Source organism: Chenopodium quinoa, unplaced genomic scaffold (genome assembly GCF_001683475.1).
Source record: "Chenopodium quinoa cultivar QQ74 unplaced genomic scaffold, ASM168347v1, whole genome shotgun sequence".
Taxonomy (NCBI): domain Eukaryota; kingdom Viridiplantae; phylum Streptophyta; class Magnoliopsida; order Caryophyllales; family Amaranthaceae; genus Chenopodium; species Chenopodium quinoa.
This window is the reverse complement of record NW_018743352.1, coordinates 109,796-134,128: the sequence shown is the minus strand read 5'-3', so window position 1 is coordinate 134,128 and position 24,333 is coordinate 109,796. Positions and strand designations below refer to the sequence as shown.

At 36.7% G+C, this 24,333-nt stretch overlaps 1 protein-coding gene across 3 annotated transcripts; it reads right to left on the bottom strand.

The window, feature by feature from the left end:
* Positions 1-1,573: 1,573 nt before the first annotated feature.
* LOC110738004 (kinesin-like protein KIN-13B) lies at positions 1,574-10,015 on the bottom strand. 3 transcript variants are annotated; one of them, XM_021918363.1, is made up of 12 exons: positions 9,690-10,013; positions 9,021-9,233; positions 8,004-8,195; positions 7,291-7,392; positions 6,482-6,559; positions 6,295-6,376; positions 5,487-5,646; positions 5,089-5,391; positions 3,955-4,173; positions 2,664-3,015; positions 2,516-2,581; positions 1,574-2,284 (listed from the first exon to the last, which is right to left on the bottom strand). In XM_021918363.1, exons 1-12 carry the CDS (start codon positions 9,804-9,806, stop codon positions 2,105-2,107), a joined length of 2,064 nt encoding a protein of 687 aa, XP_021774055.1. In that variant the 5' UTR covers positions 9,807-10,013; the 3' UTR covers positions 1,574-2,104. The 3 variants fall into 3 exon arrangements, with proteins under 3 accessions (XP_021774055.1, XP_021774056.1, XP_021774057.1); XM_021918364.1 differs by lacking the exon at positions 9,021-9,233 and having other exon boundaries at positions 9,690-10,015; XM_021918365.1 differs by lacking the exons at positions 9,021-9,233; positions 9,690-10,013 and adding an exon at positions 8,283-8,303.
* Between the last annotated feature and the right edge of the window lie 14,318 nt (positions 10,016-24,333).

Sequence of the window (24,333 nt, the reverse complement as noted above, 5' to 3'; positions counted from 1 at the left end):
CTGAATAGACACGGAAGGATCAGACGAACCAGCTCCGTATAATTGTAGAGCTTACTAATGAAGAATGTGTAGTGAATCTCTTCAATGCTGTGAGCTCTCCTGGATTTTAGATAAGCAGAAAAGTAAGTTCAAATCACTAGCTGGTTTCTCTACTTTACACGTAAGAGTTAGATAACAAATTTCTTTGTTTGCTGGTTTGCAAATCTTAGACCAATAATTCTTAGAAGGGTCAGAAAGGGGTTTGACATCAGGATATAAAATTGGTAAGACAAAGGTGTAATCCTTTCGCGAAACTTTAACTATGTCATTTCAAAGGCACAAAGCTGAACTCATGATTTTTTTAGTGCATTAACTCCGTGTATTATAAGTTTTGGTTGTCCAAATATAGTGAAGGGAAGAAAGAACCTCATATTCTGCAACTTTCAGAAAATGAAAGTTTGCTGTTTCTTATTAATTGAAATCAGAACATTCTATTCACATATGGTGGCATCAGAGTTGGATGACAGTTTTAACGATGTTTTCATAGTGACATCTGGGTATATGAGGAGGGGCAGTGAGATGAGTAAATCTACTCATGGCGAAATGAGATGCTAAGGCTTAAATATTCCCCAAAATTGTCAAAGTAAGGAGTGAAAAAGGGATGAAGATATATTTAGTGTTAGGTCTGAGTTGAGAAGGTAGAGTTATACCTATTTCGAGTAATTGTCAGAAAGATAGTAAGTTTAGTACTTGCAACTGTCAAAGGAGGGGAGGGGAGGGAAGGGAAGAAGTTACTGCCTCATAGGATAGTGAGTACAAATTAAGTAAAGTTTTGCAATAGGAATAATAGTTGAAATTTGAACACAAGGGAATATTAAAATTGGAGCTGCTACTTAAAAATTTTAGGAATAGCTATGTATGGATGGCTTAGAAAGGGATGCCAATCTAGGACCATCCGACCATGGCTTAATTGTAGACCTGGACAGAGGAACGAGTGGCTGGAGTTCTATTTCTAAACCTAGCCCGACCCCTGAGGATTGGTGTCCGTTTTAAGAGCTTTATATTGAACTTCAGCTTGAAATACATTACTATGATGACAAAATTAAGAGACTGAGATTGAAATAATTGTGACGACAGTATACACTGAAGGTCTTGGGTGACATGGTGGAAAGCAACAATATAGGCCTATTGGATCCATGCGGAGGTATTGTAACCATTACATACAGGCAGGCAATGCCATGATATTCTTTGGCAGGTGGACTGATTGAGTGACTGTAGGACTTCTAGGATAAGAGGAAAGATGAAGGAATAGCCTGTGGAAATTGTTGTCCAAATTGTCTTCAGGTGCTAAATATAGCAGAAAAAACACTGGTTGAATGAATTACTGATGCATAAAATTTGGTTTCAAAACAGAGTTATCTGCAGAAGAGTTTTTGTGAGAAGTCATTGAAAGAGAAGGTTATCCTGTCCGTTCAGAGAGGCTTGCCAAGGGCAATGGATTTTGCAAGAACAATTACTTGGGACATTCCTATATAATTCGAAGTAGGGATTGTAAAAAGCATTAGTTAATTAAAGAGTGCAGTCCACTTAGCAATTTCAGTTAAACACAGAGAACAAGCACTTCATATTATAAAGTGATGTACGAAATGATGCACATCGAACCATATCACCAATGGCCAAGGCTAAAAGTTATCTTGCTATACCATCTTGCTATACCATCATCAGCTATCTTAGATATCATGCAAAAAAGTTCGGCTGACAAATAATATACAGTGGTCAAGGGAGGTTATTTTACTAGAAATCTTTACAAATGCATGCTTAACTATGATGAAACACCTCTTTCTCATAGTATGTTTATATGTAACATATCCTCTCCTGGCCATAATACGCAACAATAACACGAAGAGAATGAGCAAGGCTTTCTCCAAAAGCGAAAATCATTTCCAACTTGGTAGCAGCTGCAACATATGAGCAGGAGGGTTAAAAAAAAATTCCTGCAGGCAGCAGGCATATCAACAAGGCACAACAATCCTGCAACAGAAGCTTGTCGATAAACAATTGATGGAGTTGCACTATGCAGAAAGCTGCTCTATGAATTCCAGCTTCTTCAATAGACACAATGAGATCAATAAGCTGTTGATGACATTAAAATATCATTCTCCTTCAATCGTTTTTGGAAATTAGCTAAGCGTGTCTGCAGCTGCATAATGCCAGCAGCCTTCTGAGATAAAATGCCATTGAGTCTAGTAATGTAATCATCAAGCTGATTCCCTGGTTGGTCTGCTTCAACCAACAAATTCATCTCCTGCAATTATAAAAAAAAAAATATATATATATATATATATATATATATATTATATATATATATATATATATATATATATATATATATATATATATATATTGAAGAATTCAGGATTTTATCTAAAGTAGAGAAGATATATTGCAATGAGGCTCAGGCTTGAGCGCACATAAACAACATAACAAAATATGTTAAGAGGTTCAATTTAGTTCATGACATTGCTCATTTACATACCTCTCTTACAATATCCATAGTCTCCTCAACTTGTCTTCGGTGAGCATTGACAAGATCCTCTTCTTCCTGTAAAAATTCAAATCATATTCTGGTCAAGAAAAGATTCTTCACTTCAGATTAAAGCCATCATCAACAGTATTAATTGTACCTGCAAGAGGTCACTCAAGTCATCATCATCTGAATCAAGATTCTTTGTCTCGACTTTGGGCATGTCTTTCCATTTTGCCTGACCCTTGACAGTTCTTATTTTATCCTCAGAAGCATAGGTGCTCGAGTCAAGCTTTCCATTTTTCTTCATGGGAACTTTTGGATGATCATACGTTTCTTCAGGAATATCATACTCACCTCTCTCAACGGGTTGGGGCCAAGCATCATTGCTGTCATCCTTGAGCACAGCTTGTAAACCAGAAGATAATGGAAAATTTGTCGATTCCCTTAAATTTGCAGTGGGAAGTGAATTGTCCTTCTTTGCATTGTTTCCTTTAGAAAGGCCCTTCACCCTGTAGAGAGTCAGATACACATTATCTCTATTTTTTTAAACTGAAACTCCTGTGGCTGGAGTCAAACTTTAGAAATTCCAGTTATACTCTTGTAGTGAAAAACATAATTGTGCAATCACATCAAGTCCAGTCAGGGGACATTTTCTTTAACTTCCTAGGATACTAAGGATAGTTAATCTTTTAAAGTACTCCCACCACCCCCCAAATAATATTCCGAATTTTCCATTCCCTTATTCCATTAACCCTTCCCTCCCTTCACTTTTTATTCTTCTTTCTCTTTCGGTCTTTCCTCTCCACCAGTAAAATAAGAAAAATAAATAAACAACTTCCACTAGCTTAGATTTTACTCGTTCTTTATACAAGTAGTTAATACTGTAACATATGCTCCATCTTAAGAGCTCTCCCAGACATATGTGCCCAAAATAAATGGGAAGACTACCGTGGGATGACAGTAATACTCCGTATTAAACAAATCAAAACAATTATTCCCTGCATCCCAAGAAAATTACTCCTTTTTGACTATTTGCACTATTATATACTTTTACTTTGACCTTATTTCTTAATAATATACGGAGTATAAATTAATGTTGTTATACAGTCTCGACATATATTTTCAGATATCAACTTGTTATAATTTTTGCTAATGAATAATTAGAAATAATGACAGTCAAAGTTCTGTGTTGGCAAACTTGCCTCTACTTGCCCAAAAGAAAGGGCAAGATTTTATGGGGTTGATGGAGCTACAAAAAAAATATATTGCTGAGAAAAAGTAAATTATCTATATTTACAATTATATTACATTAATTATTTTTTGATTATAATAATATCTACCATTTATATAAAATGATATTTATCATTCAATTAAATAAACCAGTTTATTTAAAATTGGAAGAGAGTCATGCTAGTGGGTGCAATTCTATCTGTAGAAAAAAAAAATACCTGTCAGCATATCTCAGTGTGTTAAGAGTGTGTTCACATGAGCCGGAACTTGGGGAAATGCAAGAAATCATTACAGTCCTTGAATTTCCAACAAAAGAGTCCCTCAACACCTCAGTCAATTTACTCCCTCTGAAAGGTATATGATTTTGGTCGTTGTCAAGAGCTCTGATGCATTCCTTCAAGGCAAGCAAGCTTTTATTGATTTCAGCTCCTTCTATCCTGTAAAATTGAATGGGTGAAAAGACTGAGACAAGCAAAGAAGATGGAGAACAAAAAGAACAACTGCATGAAATACAACAGAATAAGATTAAGAATGGGCATAGTCACCAATGGTTTTAAATATAAACTTGAGACATCAAAACTGCACATTTGAAGTAGTTGTCTGACAGTACAAAACCATATCACATTCACAGTTGTGCTTCATATTAGACTAGACTCAAAAACCAACCAATCAATCAAGTGGTATAGAATATAATGATATAGAGTTGGTGCCGCTTAGCCACTTAAACACACTCTATTATATTGACAGCTCACAACGGTTATGGAGGAAAAAGAATCAAGTTTTAATATAATACTACTCCAGATGCCCTAAATTTACTCGAAAAGTTACCACCAACCATGATAGGACCTTTTAGGCTTTGAATCCAAAAATCTAGAAAGAATGTTATGCTTGCAAGACACAACAATAGGATACTACACTAATAATTTAAAATGCAATGGGGCCTACACCCTTCCATCATTTAACTTGGGCCAAAAATCTAAAGTTAACCAGTTCAGATCAGTCCCTCTAGAGTTATTAAGTCACATAATTCCAAGTTACCAGTAAGACCTAGCTTTTTTTCTAAGATATGGATGCAATGCACCAAAGTCTGAAAGGAAGCACAATTTGGGTCTGAACTAGAACTAAAAATTAGTTCAAGTAAACAAAAAATCTGACATACTTTAGAATTCAACCACATATATACCTAGAGACAGGACATACGGTCAAGTAAATCGGAAATCTGACATGCTTTCAAAAGTACTGACAAATACACACAAACGAGATACAGAGTAGCAATGATTAACAGTGGGTATCTGTTTGAGTTATACCAGGGGAAGAATATTAACTAACCAATAAGAGGTAAGATGCATTACCTGGTCTGTTTATCATTGTCTGTGGTATCTGCACCTCGTTCACTCCCGGCAAGATCAATGAAAGAAAGTTTTCCAACAAGTCGTGGAGGCTTCGTATCGGCTTTATCAACTGATCTTTTGATAGCAAGCTGAAGTATAGCATGTGAGCGGGAGGACTCTTCGTTAGCACCAGTAGTCCCAGTACTTCTGGTGGAACTTCCTATCTCTATGAGCTCTTTGATCATCTCCACATCTGACACTTTATATTCTTGCAATCCTACTATGCACACTTGTTGTTTTCCATCTTCTCTAATGAAGAGTTTTCTACAAATTCGAGCTTTAGCTTTAGAACAGATTTAAGCAACTAAGCAGGTCATGCAAGAAGTGCAAAACTTAAATGAAAACATGAAGCAACTCACTTTCGCTCATTAAGGAGATCGAAAAGCTTTCCACCATATATCTCAAAGAAGCTGACAAACAAATGAAAACCCTGATCTCTGTAAGTGTGATGCATTAGCCGTAGAATATCTCTGGAAGCTCTAAGGGGCAAAGGCTTCATTGTATAAGTCTTTCCACTTCCTGGAATGCAAAAGCAGCACATAGAATGATTACATTCATGTTGAGCACCCTCGTATCAATGCAGCATTACAATCCACATGAATGTTCAGCCCTTGAACCACCAGTTAAACATAAACAAGCAACTTCAGAGACAAAGTCTACAAATGAACATATTGCAGATATAAACCCAGTATCCTATCAACTCAAGACAAGGTGGAGAATGAAAAGCTATATAAAGTCTCTATTCCTCCGATATTTCCTTATACTACTACATCACTATTCAAGATATAAAGTCTCTATCCATTAAGACTCAAGATATAAAGTCTCTATCCTTTAACAATATTACATTCCTCCGATATTTCCTTATACTTCTATATCACTATTCAAGCTCTAGAGCTGGTCTTAAGACTCAAGCTCTCATCTAAGCAGGAACTGAACAATGTGTCTACTGAATATCACATGTTCATCACAGTGAGCTATTGAGCATAAGAACCAAATCTATGCCTAAATTGATTCCAGCATAATAAAACGTAAAAATAAATCATTTGAAACAATCGAATAAACATTTTTAAGCGTCGAATTATACCAACATAAAGCTGGCATTCAAGAATTTACAAGTATGACAAAGTAGACAAACTGTCAATCCTAAACTAGGAACCACCGACTCACCTGTTTGTCCATATGCAAAGCACGTGGCTTTCGTGCGTTGGAAAATAATAGGCACAATGGGCTCCACAGTTTCATGGTAGACCTGGAGCAAAAGGAAATATAGGATTGATTTATAAAAGGTATGAAAGCCACCATCAAGTATAATATAATAAATTAATAATCTATCATCTCACTTGCGTTGCCTCACCTCATCATTTGAAACTTCCTCATCCAGCACAGCATCAAAGACAAAATTATGCTTGTCCACATATTCTGTCAGGTCAACCTGTCAAAACAGTTTAATTTTGCATTTGATACATCAGATTTAGCAATTGCATACAAACCTACAAACATGTCAAATGTACAGAGCACAAGTCATTAAGAAACTTCAAGAGGTTGCAATATTTATTAATATAAGGAAGCAAGCAAGCAACACAAGTAGAAGCATGATGAGTTGTCTTTGAAAATGCATAATTTTAAAAAGCGAAAAGCAAATCAACATCAAGTGGGTTATGCCCTTTGTTTTTGTTATGCTTGAAGTTTACTAGAATAAATGCATGAATTGTGTGCGATAATATCCTCATTTCACTAACAGAAGAGAATGCTCATCTTGACTGCTTAGTATTTATCACAATCAAAGTAAAAGTGATTGAGAGAGTCAGAATAGCAGAGGGCAAACAGCAAAAGAAAAAAAATAGAGCAATCATAGATCAATATACTCATCATTTCACTTTAAAGGAAAAAAAATGCTCATCTAGCCTGCTTAATATTCAAAAGGACAGGGACAGAATGGTGGAGGGTAAACAACAAGAGAAAAATTAGAACTATAGATTCGTAAATTTTACCATTTCAGCATTAGATGATTATGTGACTGAAAGATCACTTTTTCCAGCCAAAAACATAAAAAGGGCCAGATTGCATAGCATTTACACAATTACACCCTTTACTTAATACTTCACAGAAAACAAATAAAAAGAAGGATGCAATTAAAGATTGTAATTTATCAGCAACACTCACCTTCAATTTAGTTTCATGAACCGTCAAAGAGTTGCCAAGTGTATCAATAATATCTTCCTCATTTTTAGTCAGCTCCTTTTTGTTAAGAGGCCTCTTCCGAACCTACACATGCATAAGGAAAAGCAAAAGAAAAATGAGTCCACCCAAACATAAAAACAACAACAACAACAATAAAAAAAAAAAAAAAAAAAAAAAAAAAGACACATACAGTAACAACACAAAAAGACATGCATCTCTACAAGCCCAACACCGGAAAACAAAAAGTATGCTGCAAATTTGATTTCTGATCGTGTCTTCTAACAACAGAATATGAATATGTATCAAGTTAACAGCCAATCAATTTCAGAAGTTGTTAAGCATGTATTATACTCACTAGTTTAATGGTAATGGCTAGTTGGCCACCATACAGCCATACTACAAGTATATTATTAGTCAATTGTCCAGAAACTTCAGTCCTTCTGGGATTTGCAACCAATACACATTGAGAAGCAGAAATTTTTCTAATGTCTGTTTCCAATTTGTTATAAAACCTGTCTCCCAAGCTATTGAGGAATTGAAACTGGTAATGGATCACCAGAAGAGGATAGATCTACTGATTACATCAATAGCTTAGCCTGCGACTGGGTAACAACACAAATTTTTGAAACAAGCAGAGCAAAAAATTGAACAGAAATGCGAGATCTTTATACTTAGGTTGGGTGAAAAAGGTATACCACAACTTTGATTTTTGCAACAGAATTACTTCTATCCTTTTCCACAGCAACACTTTTCAAAAGACTGTTCTCTTGCATACCACGAGCCCTATTAGTCCCATTCTGCTTGCTTGTGGGAACTTCAAAGTCGTCAAAACTTCGGCTCTGGAAGGATTGATACATAGAACCATTGTACTGACCAGGAGCAGGCATCTGCAAAATTACAGACAATAAAGCATTTACTGGAAGCAACATGAAAAAGAAATGTGCATGTTATCATAAATAGTTTTTCCAAACTACCAACACATCTCAGGCTCTCAGCAAGCCAACTGCCAACAAACCATATTGTACAAGCATGGGTGCATCAAAACCTTGAAACCAACTGGAATGACAACAATTTCAGCTATTGATGGACTTCGTAGTCTTTCTATATGCCGTTTTTGAAAGATCTGCTATCCCTAATTGCAGAGTTCAGACAACAAGGACTGTAGAACCAGGAAAGCTCCTGGTTTCAGAATGACCTTTTGAAAAACAAATTTGATAAATCACGTCATAACTAATGCCCTACCATGTTACAATACCCTAACAAACCCACCCAACTACCAAGAAAGACCTCTATTCACCTACTGAAGCAAGGTGGCAGACCTGAAAGATTACCAATAAACACATGCACTGCAAATTAGTCTACAGAAACTCCACAATTGTCTCCCAATGAACCTTCCAAATTAAAACTGCTGACCTATTTAAGAGAGAGTTCAAATTTTAAAATAAACAGTGTTAAAACTGATTATAAGATAATCCTCTTAAATAATAATCAATGTCAATCAATAATATATAGTGTGCATTGGAAAACAACTAGCTGGTGTTATGAAATGTGATAGCTCCTTACAACACACCATCCTCATCTCTCAAAGCAACATCCCGGTTTCTTGAATTCCACTCTTTAACCAAACAATGTAATTTATAAATGTAGAATGCAATCCAACACGAAACCAAAAACGGCATTGAGAGAGACAGGGAGATTAATTACACACCCACCTCAGTCAGGAGTTCAGTATCATGAGAGTGAAGATCTAAAAGACCAGGGCTGAACTCGTTTGGCGAAATCTGATCCTCACTGTTCTTCCTCGAAATCCGGGACGAATTCACCGGCGGTGTTGATGGCTCCGCATAAAAGTCCCCACTGCCGTTACCATAACCTCTCTGCCCATTCCTACTTCCCCTTGTTCCTTGCCCATAATACCCATAGTCCTGCATTCACCATTCCTAATCATTAAACTAAAATCCCTAAACTTTCCCTAAAATTCACATTACCCCAGAATATTTGAAGCCATAAAAACCTAGTTTCAACTGATTTTTATTCAGTCAAAAGTTCCAACACCCAGATAAATTTGACTCAAAATAAGCCAAACAATTCAGTGCCCAGAAATTTAAATTAAGTCAAAATCAATTAAATTTAGAAATATAGCATTGCACTAACTCAAACAATCATAAACCCCAAATTCTACTTATTTACAATTAGTCAAAAAATCAAACACCCAGATAAATTCTTCTCAAAATAACCACAAATACCCAGTACCCAGAAACTTAAATCAACTCAAAATCACTTAAATTTGAAGAAAAAAGAATCAACTCAAATAATCAGCATCCACAACATTCAAACTGAAGAAAATATCAAATTTGCAAAATGTAGGAATCAGATCTAACCTGTTGAGCCCCATTAGACTGAGCCCAAAACCCATTATCCAAAAAATTATCAGAATGTTGTCTCTGATGATGAGCAGTTGAAACCCCAGATTTCTGCGTTTGCCTATTGTTGTTCATCTTCTTTTCAACAGAGTATAAAACAACTGAAGAAATTCCTCTCTTCTTAAATTTTCTAGAGAGAGAAGATCAATAAAACCATGAAAGTTCTTAGCATTTACTCCAAATTCCAATTGATTGTTTAGATTTCAGTCTCACTCTCACTTTTGTGGAGGAGAGAGAAGAAAAGAGGATTCAAAAAATTTTGAAGAGGGGAGGTGGCACGTGCGAAATGCATTGCACACATGTAAGGTTTTTGATTGGTTGAGAAATGGGAATGAGACATTCTTGAGGGAAAAAGGGCCACTTTTTGAATTTTTTGGCATGTATTGACCGTTGCACATGGTGGGGTCCAATTTTTAAATTGAGCTAAATAATCACCGTTTTTAGATGATTCATTATCCAAAATTATGAAGTATGGAGTTTGAGACTTTTTAGGGATTAAATAATTTTTATTTAATGTACTAATTGCTTGTGTTTGAGGGTACTTTGATTATTAATTTGATCAACCTTTAATTTTGCATGATATTTGAATCTTGCCTTTCCTTTCCTTTCTTACAAGACATTGAATAGAGCCATGATATGAAGTTTGGGATTGTTCTTGACGAATTTACAAAAATGTATTTTAATAAGCCTATCTTATATGGTATGGAGTGTGATATTATGATCATATTTCAGCATGTAATGGTACTAATAAAAAAAAGTTAATTGTTGATAATAATAATACAGTAATATATATAGCATAGTTAATTAGCAAAATCATAAAAGAATTTCATACCACCTAAATTATAACTACTCACTAATAAAATAAATTTACAGAAGTTAGCCAAATTTTGCTATTAGTTTATGATTACTAAGTTACTATTTTTATGATCTACTTCCTTCGTTCCAAATTGGTTCGACATTTGTTGTCAATTTATTTTTATTTTTTTTTTTAAGGGAAGATCAATTCATTAATAAGAAGTCATACGGCATCTGCAAAAGAGATCAAAAACGATAAATACAATGAAAATTGAATCAAATAACAATTTTAATTCTGTAGAACTACGATCGCGAGTGAGATTTGACATTGATGAATACCCTCGTCTCTTGAATCGTTGTCCTCTACAACCTTCTTCTACAAGGGGGCCTTGCGATTTTTGATAGTTTTTGAATTGAACAAAACCTGATTCAATTTAATTGTAGTCGTTGATCTGACAACTAATTCAACGCCGCACGAACCACCACCACAAAATTAGAACTTCCGATGACAAAAAAGAAATCATCTACACCGATCAAGACCATCTTAAGGATGGGATCTATTATTATAAGCGATTAAAAAGAGGATTTTGGGGCTTACCACTGATCAAGGAACCAGTAGTAGCCCCTACCAATAATCACAATGGAGATCAAGGAGAGAAAGATGAAGGAGGAAAAAGGGAGAATATGAGAAGAATGAAGGAAAACCCTAAAAAAAACTAGAAAAACCCAGCAAAAACTAGGGAAAACACCCTCCCATGGAAAAACCTAAAAGGACATTTGTTGTCACTTTATTGTTATTCCTTCTTTAATTCAAACATACTCTTGGGTGTAATTTCTTTATTCAAAATTTATTTATAAGTACTATGAATTTTCAGCTCTTAAATAACTTATTACTCTCTCTGTCTCTCTCAAATTCCCTCATAGTGTTACTTCACTTTTATAAACTTAATTAGATGTTTAGGCACGTGGGCTTATTGCCTTTTTCTTTTCCTAATTGCACATGTGTCATATTTTGTTTTGGGAAAAAGGAGTATGAGGCAAACTCATTAGGACAACCAAAAATCAAATACAGGGCAATCAGAGTGGGTCAAAGGGAGTAGAGTTTAGTGTTTGTGAATTTTTACTTGCATTTGAAAACCCTTATTGGCCTTAAGTTTAGCCTATTTGTTAGTTGAGACGGACTCTACAAAGGGGGGGGGTGAATTGTAAGTGAGTTCCTAGTGACTACTTTTGCAGAATTAAAACAAAATAATAAAGAAACTTGCAATGCACACAGGATTTTACGAGGAAACCTTCCAGGGCCTAATTGGAAGTAAAACCTCGACCCTCCAAGGGATTTCAAACAAACCAATCCACTATAATAGGGCAACATACCTAGTTACAACCTATTAAGCACAGACCTTTACTCATAAGTTCAAGACTGAACTTGCTACACAGTAGAACCCTATTCTACCCAACCTAAGTCCCCGACTTAGATTCACTTAGCACTCGTGTGATTACCCACACACTCAGCTTCAACCTTGAAGCCTGCAATCTGTATGCAAATATACTAAACACTCACCCCAGTACCAAAACAATACAAACTCTTGACTCTAATATGTGATTGGAATGCTACACATGAAATCCGAAACTAATATGACAAAGTTTAGACTTGGCAAACTTACACTTTTCGCACTCTTCAGATTCTTCACGCATAAACTCACAAATTATGCAAATTATGAATTCTACTTTATATACAAGTTGTACTCGTATGTAAAGTAGGGTTTTCAAAAGATAGAAATTAATAAACTACCGTTTTCATAATTACAACACTTAAGTAAATCTTTTAGAAGAAAATATTTTGGAAAACTTAGCTTAACAAAGATATAACTTTAGAAAAGAATAATAATTTTTAAAATCGGATTTTAATAAGATAAAATCTCTCAAAAATCTTTTCATAAAATAAAAACTTATCTTTTATAAACTTTCCATATTTAATAGCTTGCCAAGCAAGCTTTGCCACGCTTCTAATAGATTTCATGCATAATCTTACCTAACATATTTACAACAATCTTTAGTAAAATGAACTTAACCAAAATACTTTTGTTCTATAGCTAGATTATCTCATCAATCACTGTATTGTAAGGATACTTGGGCTTCACGCAGACCGGAACTAAGCTCTTGTTGTCTTCAACTCTCCAGCTCCGTGCTGGAACTTGCAGTCCAAGTTCTTGTGGAACTTGCTGTCTTTATCCAAACTAATCTTCTCAGCTTACTGTCAAGCTCCTATTAGTGAACTTCTCTCAGTGTTCCTGTTAGGGATCACATCTAGTTCCAGTGAGGAACTCTTCTTCTACTTTCTTTAACTTTCCTTTAGATCTCCCTACGTCTTCATAGATAGGTTACTCTTCCACTTCCAAAGTCAACTTTACCTATTCTAATTAAACACTTAGAGAAATTGCATTAGTTAAAGTTTGCTTTTATTTATCATCATCATCATCAAAACTCTTAAATTTCAACAATTTCCCTCTTTTTGATGATGATGACAAACTTAGTAAACTTCGAGCAGGAAAGTTAAATAGAATAGAAGGACGTATTTTTGTATTTTTTTAACAAGAAAATAAAACACATACAGAAACTAAAGCAGAAAAAAAAAAGAAGAAGAAAAAAACTTAGCAAAAGTAAACAAAAAGCAAACAAAACAGAACAAGACAAAACTAAGCTATTATATACACAATATCAAAGAAATCTTTGATACTTTATCAACTGGAACCCAGAACAACTTCCACTTTCAAGTTTGCTTCTTATTTTCCCCCTTTTGGCATTATCAGAAAGTCTTGCAAGCTAAGTTATTAAACATCTAAACACAGCGCCACAAGCAATTCATCGAGTGTGGGAAACTGAAGGAAGCTTTGACTAGCTCCCTTTAGCTTGTCCCTTCACACAATCCTGCATATACTTTCATATCACACAAAGCACACATGTATAGGCAAAGTTCCAAATTGACATTAAAAACCAAAAGATCACCCTGTTTTAATAATTACAAACCAAATAAAATACCAAAACGAAATTAAAATTTATGACATAAACAGTGAAAGAAGAAAATAGTTAAGGTTAGGCTAGGGTAGGTGATAGGTCGTCGTCAAGCCTACCAAAGATACATCCTATCTTGGTCTCACTAACTAATAGCAAGGGTAAGAAAGGGTCGGACCCAAGAGAGACGTTGAATCAACCACCAAGATACTACCGTTTAAATAAGCTAAAGGAAGTCGAAATTGGTTTGGTTTTAAGTAACTTCTACTAGTTCAAATCAACTAAAAGCTAAGGGGAGGTTAACAATATTAAGAGGAATCTAGGGCTCGGGTTATACCACTCAACTTTATCACAAATCACAATTAGCATGCAACAATCAAGGTGAATTAAGGGGATGAAATAGGGGTAGTCATCTAAGGCACCCAACTACTCTCTCAAGCTAGAGGGATTACTTGAATCATGAATACAACCTACTCTCGTGGTTACAAAGCATAAAGCAAGTGTTAAAGCATAATCACGATGACATAAACATTCCCTTGACTGGAAATTACTATTCTCATGGCATTTCAAGTCAATTAAGCATAAGGAAGCTAACTCAATTTCATCTCTCGATCCTTCGTTGAGAAAGCTTGGATAAATAGTCCTAACATTGGCCAAATGCAAGAACTAACAATGAAACCACTTAAGCTCAATTAATTAACACCCCACAATTACCAAATTATTACATGCAACAAGTAATTAGTGACTACATTGAGGGTTTTACCCAAACCCTAGAAAATTAGACTACTCACAATCCATGGAAGTTAAAGCAATTAAAGATTTCAAGCACATGAATAGATTTAAACTAACAGCAAAGTAGAGAAAAATAGAAGAGAAGAGTAAGAAATAGTTACTAGAAGCTTCAAACTTGAACAACAATGGTGGAATCTTGTCTTCTACAATGATTGAAATTGAATTTTTCCAAGCTAATAATTAAAATCTAACTAATGATTTGAGAGTATTGATGTTCTAAGATTACAAACTAAGAGAAAAGCTCTAAAAACTTGGATGCCATACAAATGAGATCAAGGGGGTATTTATAAGACCCCCAAATAAAAAGGACGGAGAAAAAAAGAATCGGGCTCGAATGTAGGTCTGCACGGACGTGCCACCCTATGCACGACCGTGCAGAACAAGAGAATCAGGATCAGTAGCTACTGTTTTGGGTTGGAAATCCTGCACGGACGTGCCAAGTATGGCACGGACGTGAAGCCTCTTCTGCACGGACGTGCCAACTTAAGCACGGCCGTGCAGGCCTTGTATTGCAGAATCAGTAGCTACTGATTTGGGCTGGGCATTCTGCACGGATGTGCAGACTTCTGCACGGATGCGCTTGGTATCTTGCACGGACGTGCATAACTCTGCACGGTCGTGCATGCTCTGAAACCCTTAGGTAGAAGGTCTGACTTTGCTAGAGCAATCCTACACAGACGTGCAAGGTCTGGCACGGCCGTGCAGGGTCTTCTATGCCCTTTTTTCACCTTTTCTTCGGTTTTGCTCTTTTCCTTGGCTTCTTTCCACCATCTTCTTGCTTCTAACCTCGGTTTATTATCCATAGGCTTCATTTGGTCGTCTTTGGACCTAAAATCTCAACAAAAACACTAACAATCCATGAAGCATAGGATACAAATTACATAATAATAGAGTAATTAAAAGTGAACCAAAACACAAATTATCAAGTAAACAAGGTTCAAAAACACCCTAAAATCATATCCAATAACAAGTTATCAGTAGGCTGCAAGAGGTAGGCTGGTTCATGCTTCAAGGATTTCAAGAATCTTCTTGTTGTCCTCCTTGTATGCTTCAATGCTAGCATCCAGCTTTTCTTCTAGACTCTTGATAGTCTTCTAGAACTCAACCTGCTGTCCCTTGAGACTTTTCTCAAGACCCCGCACACTCTTTTCCAGCTTCTGAACTCTCCCTGTAGCTTCTTTGAGTTGTCTTTCAGCAACTTCAACTATGTCAAAAAGTTCAGCAACATGCCAACCATGACTTTAGGGTCATCCTCATCAAGTTCTAGTGGCTTCTCCATACTCGTCTGAGGAAAGGAACTTGTTGATAGCCTTCTACTCTTTCTCACAGGCTCACCAGACTTAGCTCCCTCTTTCTTTTTCCCACTGGTTTCATTTTTCTTTTCTTCTACCCTCTGAATTTTACCATTCACCATAATTAGGCTCAACCCCTGAAAAGTCTTCTCATTAATAACATTTTCTGCCTTCTCCTTCAAACCACCATACACTCCCTTAAGTTTCACTCCAAGGGCCTCAAACACAGTAGACAACAATGCTCCATAGCCTACTTTGTTTTTGTTAGGAATACAGTGTGCTAGATGTTGATACATCAGAGAAGGAAAATTAATTTTGATCTTTTTATCCAAGCAAAAGATTACAGCCATATCCAACAAACTTGCCTCATCTTTCTTTTGAGTTCTAGGTAAGATAGTCTTTTTCACCAAATTAAACAACAATTTGTTCATGGGGCTCAAATTATTGTGGTTCATAATGTTCACTCCCCTTTTACCTCCCAGAAACTCAACTGTGTCCCCACCTAGATAATTCCCTACTTTCACACCTGACTTCCCTTTGACATAAGCCTCATAGCCTTCAGTAGGAACTTTCAGAATGTCTCCTAACCGCTCAACATCAAACTCAATTTCAATTTCATTAATTTTGCTTGAAATTATTCCTTCCTTAACTTTAAAATTTTCACAAAATTCATTCATAGCCAGTGCAATTATTTGAAGATTTAGATAACATATGTTCCCATCCTTGAAAACGCAATAAGTCCAGAAATTCCAAAAACCTAGCTTTTCGACACTAAGTTAAATCTAGTCTATAGCCAACTACATACACTACAAGAAAACAACTTGATTCCGACGGAAAAAATTCGTCGGAAACAGTTGAAATTCCGTCGGAAAAAGGTCTTCCGACAGAATTCCGTTGAAAAATGTCTGTCGCAAAACCCTTTGTAGGAAATTTGACGTTTTCCGAGGGAAATTCCGTCGGAAGACCTTTTTCCGACGGATTTAATCCTCTCGGAGCTGATTTTGACTTTCATCGAGATTCCGTCGTAATCTTCCGACGAAAGAGATTCCGTCGGAATATATTCCTTTGGAAAATAGCAGTTTCCGACGGAAAATTCCGTCGGAAAACCATGTAAAAAAACAACAAAAAAATCTGGATCCACCCCACCACTAAACCACCACCACCGTTTTACCACATCCACCAACCACCACCACCGTTTTACCACATCCACCACCCACCACCGTTTTACCACATCCACCAACCACCACCACCGAATGACTACATCCACCAACCACCCTAACCTAGACCCACCAAACCCAGACCCAAACCCACCAAACCCTAACCCCTAACCTGAACCCACCCACTAGACCCACCAAAAACCACCCACAACCACCCACAACCACTACTAGAAATAGGCCGTTTTCCGACGGACTTAAATTCCGTTGGAAAATTCGAATATTCCGACGGAATTTTGGTCTGTCAAAAAAATCCGTCGGAATTCCGAGGGGAAAAAAATCTGTCGAAACATATTAATTTCCTACGGTTTTAAATTCGTAGGAAAAATTCCGACAGATTTTAATTTCGTCGGAAATTTTCGACGGAATTTAGGCCTTTTCCGACGGAAATTTATTTAAAAAAAAAATCAAAAACAAAACCCTAAATGAATTCCGTGACCCCCTACCCCCTTCCCTTTTCATTTCTCTTCCTCTCTCCCCGCCCCTTTTCCATCTCCTCCTTCTATTCATTTCTCTTTCTCTCTCCTCTCCTCCTCCTCTTTCTCTCTCCTCTCCTCCTCTCTTTCTCTCTCCTCACCTCCTCTTTCACCGCAACCCATATGCAACCCCTCACTCACCGAAGCTTTAACACCCATATACGGCTCCAGATTTCCAGACGAATTTTCAGGGGACGACTAAGGTTCGGCGTCGAAACGAGGCTTGGAATCATTGAGCTGGACTCGGCGGCTACTGTTTCGGTTGCTTTGGTGCTCCATCTATCCGAATCGCTGGCTAATTTCACTATATATTCATTCCGATTTCATCAACAACAACCTAAACATCAATTGTAGATCTTGTAATTTAGGTTTGTGTTTAGATCTAGTTAATTGTATATGTAATTGTAATGTTAATTTATAAAATTTATTAGAAAATTATATATTTATACATTTCTATTAATTTTCCTTGTTTAAGTTTGGTTTTTTGAATTTTATGGGGGCTTTTTGGGGTTATTTCCAGTTTTTTAGGGTTAATGGTGGTGGTGTGGTGGTGTCGATGGTGGTGGGGTGGGCTGTTGTGGTGATGTCGGTGGTTATGGGGTGGGGTTGTGGTGGTGTCAGTTTGGTTTGGTGTGGGTGGGCTGTCGTGGTGGTGTCGGTGGTGTTGGGATGGGGTTGTGGTGGTGTTGGTTTAGTATTGGGGTGGGAATGTGGTAGTGTCAGTGGTGTTAAGGGTCCGGGTTAAGGGTGGGTCTTGGGTATGGGTGGGTAGGGGGCAGGGGGTGGGCTGGTGGTGGGGGTGGTGGGTGGGGCTTTTTTTCATTTTATTTTTTTCTATTAAATTTTCCGACGGAAATTTCTGTCGGAAGGTAGTAGATTCCAACGGAAATTCCGTCGGAAGAGGTATATTCCGATGGAAAATTACGTCGGAAGCTTGGCTTGTTGCGACGGAATTTTCTGTCGGAAACTTGCGACGGACTTCCCAATTAAGTCAAACTTGACTCTGACAAAACATAACCCGTCGGAATGGACCTTTTCGATGTAATTTCCCTCGGAATATTGTGAAATTCCTACTACATGTAATGCGACGTGCTTTCCGACGGAATTTCAGGGTTTTTCGACGGATTTTTTCCGTCGTTGATTGGCTGTTTTCTAGTAGTGAACCACCCACAACCACAACCACCACCAACGAAATGTGTAAAATTAAAAAAAAAAAAAACATACCTTAAAAAGCGAATCTTGCTTCGAATGACACTCGAATTTGGTTTAATATGGCCAAATTCGACCATGAAACCTCTACATCTAGAGACGTATGGTACCTCCATCATGAGACGCCGGCGAGCAATCAAGAAGCTCAACTGGCGTCGTGACGCCGGCGACAAAGTAAAGTGAGGACAGAAAGGGAAGGAGAAAAAGAAAGAGAAGAAAGAAAGAGAAGGAGAAGAGAGAAAGGATGAGGAGAAGAGCTGCGAAAGAAGTAGGAGAACAGAGAACGAAGAAGAGGAAAGGAAGGAGAAGAGGAAAGAGAAGAAAGAAAGAGAAGGAGAAGAGAGAAAGAAGGAGGAGAAGAGCTGCAAAAGGAGGAAAACAAAGAACGAAGAAGAGGAGAGAGAAAGAGGAGAAGAGGAGAGAGAAAGAGAAGGAGAAAAGGAGAGAAGAAAGAGGGGCGCTTGGGTTGGAGAAGGGGAGTAACCGGGTTTTATTTGGGTAGGGTTTGAAAAATGATTTTTTTATTGTATTCCGACGGAAAATTCCGTCGGAAAGCACATATATTCCGACGAAATTTATTTCCATCGAAAAGTTCCGACGGACTTTCGACAGTTTTTTTGAATTCGTCGGAAATATCCGACGGAAAATAATTCCGTCGGAAATTATGCTTTTTCCGACGGAATTTTGTATCCGTCGAAACAAGTCCGTCGAAATCAAGCTGTTTTCTTGTAGTGATTACTTCCAGACTGTTTCTCAAGTGCCTTTTGATCATCATCCTCCTCCATAGGATCGTTTTCTGTCTCCGATTGCAATTCCCCCTCAACAAAATCTTCTACATCCTTGATGTGTTCTTCAAGTGATTTCTCCTTCGCCTTCTTTTCTTTCCACTCCTCTAACCTTTTGAACACATTAGACGAAGACGATGCTTCACCAGCTGCTGAATTTTTCTCTTTAGGGTTTTTCTTAGTGGTTGAGGTAGTGGGTGTGTTTGCTTCAAGAACTTCCTCAGCAATTTCCTCGGGAATTTCTTCGGGTTTGTTTGGAGATTTGTACACCTTCATAGCCAGAGGGGATGTTTAATCTGGTTTGGAATGTTGAGGTGTAGGAACTTTCTCGGTTGAGTTTTTAGATGTTTCAATAGCCATGAGTGAAGATTGAGGGTTTTAGAGTGTTTGATATTTTTACTGAAGAGGTTTTTATGATTTGACAGTGGAGTAAAAAGGTGGGTGTGTGTTGCATTTATAATAAATGAAGCGGTGTGATGAAAATTGAAGGGGTGTTCTGTTTAGTCATTAATTGAACAACTTTAATCTAATTTCTACAACTTTTAACCAATATGAAATTTTAATAAAATCTTTTCTTTCCAAATTCAATTAATTTCCAAAAATAAGATTTTTTCAAAAATCAGATGCAATTGGACAACGCTTTATACACACATACAATGTACAATACTAATTATACACACATTCAAGTATTAGTGAACTAACCTCTAGGAATTCACCAACGGTGACACTTCAGCTATGTTTAGCACACCAAGGTTGTGCTAGATGTCCTTTTTCCTCTTTTTACATTATTTCTAATTTTGCCATATCTTGGAACTTCAGAAGCAATCAAGTCAGCTTGATCATCCCAAGTTCCAATCTCAATTTCTCAAATATTTCTCTGTTCAAGGGCTTGGTTAGAATATCTGCAATTTGACTTTCAGTTTGACAAAATTCTAACTTAATATTCCCTTGTTCCATATTATCCTTTAGGAAGTGATGCTTAATGTGGATGTGCTTAACCTTTGAGTGTTGAACTGGATCTTTAGAAATACATATAGCACTTGTATTGTCACAGTAAATAGGAACATTCTCAAATATAATACCAAAATCTCTAACCTATTGCTTTATCCATAAAATTTGAGAAAAACATGCTGATGCAACTACATATTCAGCTTCAGCTGTAGATAGTGCAACTATGTTTTGTTTCTTGGAACCCCAAGATACTAAACACGGTCCTAAAAACTATGTCATACCTGAAGTGCTTTTACTATTAACCAAATCACCTGCATAGTCAGCATCAATATAACCAATTAAATCAAATGAGTCACTTCTAGGATAGAAGAAACCCAAGTCAACAGTTCCTTTCAAGTAACGAAGGATATTTTTCACTGGTATCAAGTGTGACTCCTTTGGGTTTGCTTGGAACCTGGCACACAAACCTACATTAAAAGATATGTCAGGTCTACTAGTAGTTAAGTAAAGTATAGAGCTAATCATACCTCGGTACATGGTCTGATCTATGCAAGTTCCAGATAGGTCTTCATCAAGTTTAGTTGCAACCCCTATAGGAGTTCTATTGTTTTTGGCATTCTCAAGCTTATATTTCTTAATCAGCTCCTTAATATACTTCTGTTGATGAATCATAATTCCTTCTTCAGTTTGCTTAATTTGCAGACCAAGAAAGAAATTTATCTCACCCATCATACTCATTTCAAATTCTCCACCCATGAGGTCCGCAAAATACTTGCACAAAGATTCGTTAGTTGCACCAAATAATATATCATCAACATAAATCTGTACAACTAAGATGTCAATTTCATTTGATTTCAAAAACAAAGTTTTATCTATTTTACCACGTTTAAAATCATTTTTCAAAAGGAACTTAGACAACCTTTCATACCATGCTCTAGGAGCTTGCTTCAGTCCATAAAGGGCTTTGTCAAGCTTGTAGACACAGTTTGGGAACTCTGGATTTTCAAATCTAGGAGGTTGTTCCACATAGAAGTCTTCTCAATAAATCCATTTAAGAATGCACACTTGACGTCCATCTGGTTCGACCTAAATCCCATGTAACCAGCAAAAGCTATAAGTAAGAGAATGACTTCTAACCTTGCTAGTGGAGCAAATGTCTCATCATAGTCGATTCCTTCTTGTTGATTAAACCGTTGAACCACTAGTCTAGATTTGTTTCTGACAATAATACCATGTTCATCTAGTTTGTTTCTGTACACCCATTTGAGACTTATAGTCTTTTGATGACTAGGTCTAGGTTATAGATCCCAAACTTTGTTTCTTTCAAATTCGTTCAATTCAGCTTGCATAGCATTAATCCAGTCGACATCAGTCAAAGCTTCTACATGGTTTTTAGGTTCCATGGAGGATAGGAATGCATAGAATGCATAGAAGTTCCTAAGCTAAGCTCTAGTTTGAGTTCCTTTAGCAATATCACTTATGATTGCTTCCATTGGATGTGAACTTTGATTCTTCCAAGACTTAGGTTGAAAATCTCTAATGGGATACAACCTTTCTTAAGTAGCATGGTTGACTAGTACTTCTGTTGGAACCTCTCCTTGAGCTTCATTTGAAACTTTTTTTAGGAACTTCCACTCATTCTTGTTCTTGGTTCTGCTGTGAAGTTCCTTGTGCTTCCTCTATTGATTGCTCCTCATTTGCTTCATCATTCTTTTCGCCTTCCTTTTCAAAATGCTGCTTCTGCAATGATGTTGATTCTTCATCTGGATCATACTTTCGTACAAGTCCAATTTCAAAATCATCATCACCTTCCTGTACATCAATCAATTGAACTGTTTAGTTTCATCAAAGATTACATGTACAAACTCTTCAACACACATTGTTCTTTTATTATAAACTCTGTAAGTTTTACTATTTGAGGCATATCCTAAGAATACAGCCTCATCACTTCGCTCATCAAACTTTCCCAAGTTTCTTTTACCGTTATTATGAACAAAACATTTGCAACCAAAAGATCTAAAGTAAGAAATATTAAGCTTTCTCCCTTTGATAAGCTCATATGGTGTCTTGTTGGTGATAGCTCTAATAGTGACTCTATTTAGTATGTAGCATGCTGTGTTTACTACTTCTGCCCAGAATTTCCTAGGCAAACCACTAGAAATCAGCATTGTTCTAGCCATATCCTCAAGGCTTATGTTCTTGCGTTCAACCACTCCATTTTGCTGTGGAGTCTTGGAAGCAGAGAAGTTGTGGTCCATTCCATGTTCTTTACAGAATTCATCAAACTTATAGTTTTTAAATTTTGTTCCATGATCTGATCTGAGATGCACTAGTTGGTTACTTGTTCTTCTCTGTTCTTTCTTCACAAAGGCAACAAATTCATCAAATGTTTCATTTTTGCTAATAAGAAAGAAAACCCATGTAAACCTTGAGAAATCATCAACAATAACCATAACATACCTCTTACCACTTCTGCTTTGGATTCTTATTAGACCACAGAGATCCACATGAATGAGTTCCAAAGGTCTTTTAGTGCTTACCATATTTTTAGATTTAAAAGAAATACGAGTCTGTTTTCCTCTAATACAGGCATGACAAACTTTATCATTTAGGAACTTGATAAATGGAAGACCTTCCACAAGTTCCTTAGATCTAAGTTTGTCAAGTAAAAGAGAAACTAGCATGATCAAATCTCTTATGCCATAGCAAAGTATCATCCTCAATGACACTAAGACATGTCAAACTACTATTTGGAACCTCGTTGAGATCCATTGTATAAGTGTTCCCTTTACGAGTTCCTTCCAGTATAGTGTTCCCAGTGTCATTGTTAATGATTCTGCACGAATTGGAAGTAAATCTAACAGAGTTGCCTTTGTCACAGAAATACTTAAAAAGTTGTGTTTCAAACCCTCGACCAAAAATACATTATCAATAACATGGGAACTTAACCTTCCTACTTTTCCAATGGCAATAATTTCACCTTTCATGTTGTCACCAAAGGTCACAGTCCCACCATAATATGTGTCCAGTGAGAGAAATCTAGTTTTGTCTCCTGTCATGTGCTTAGAATAACCGCTGTCGAGGTACCATGTGTTGTTCCCCCCTCACTAGAACCTGCATGAAAAATCAAACGTTAGTGTCAGGAACCCAGGTCTCCTTGGGTTCCTATGTAACAAATGTAGAATCAGATTTCTTAACCCATATCTGTCTAACATGATTTTCATTCTTGAGACTGCTCTTATCTTTCTTAGGACATTTGTTTTGCTTATGTCCTGTCTTACCACAGAAATAGCAAATAATACTACTAGGCAAATCAACATACTTCTTTTCTTCCTGGAACTTCTACTTGTATCTTAGACCTTCAATTCTTTTGGTTTGAGCATTAGCAATCCATTCTGGTACAGTGTACTCTATGGGTTGCTTGCCCTTCCTAGCTCTTTCAAGTTCCCCCTCAAGTCTTGCTTTATCCAATTTTAACTCTTCTAAATCAAATTTCAATTTTTCAAAATTCGGATATTGATCAAGAAGAGGAACTTCAAAGTTAGGAGTAGAACCTCTAAGTTTCAAAAAAGAAATTTCCATATTCATATGTATGTTATCATGTTTCAACCTTTCAACAGTTTCTCTTAACTTCACATTATCATCAAATAAATCAAAGAATCTCTGTTGAATATCAAGTCTCATATTATCAATCCATTCACCATGTTCTTTGTAAGTTTTAAGAGCCTTGTCACTTTGTGCTTTTGCTACATGTAAGTCTATTAAATCACCTTGAACTTCCAAGATAGTGTCAATCAAGTTTTCTTTAGAGAAATGTTTTAACTCATTAGAAGTAAACCATACATCAACCTCTAGTGCCTTCAGTTTGACTTTTTCATCTGTTTTGGCCATCAGACACAAGTGTGCTGATACTTCTAAGGGCTGCTCTTCGAGTCTCCCCAGACAGCTATCATAGCCTTCCTTACATCCACCTTTGAAAAAGATGGCTTGTAGGCTTTGGACTCTTTAGCTTGATCCTTTCCTTTGAACTTTGCTCTATCATTTTCCTTTAGAGGACAGTCTCTAATGAAGTGATG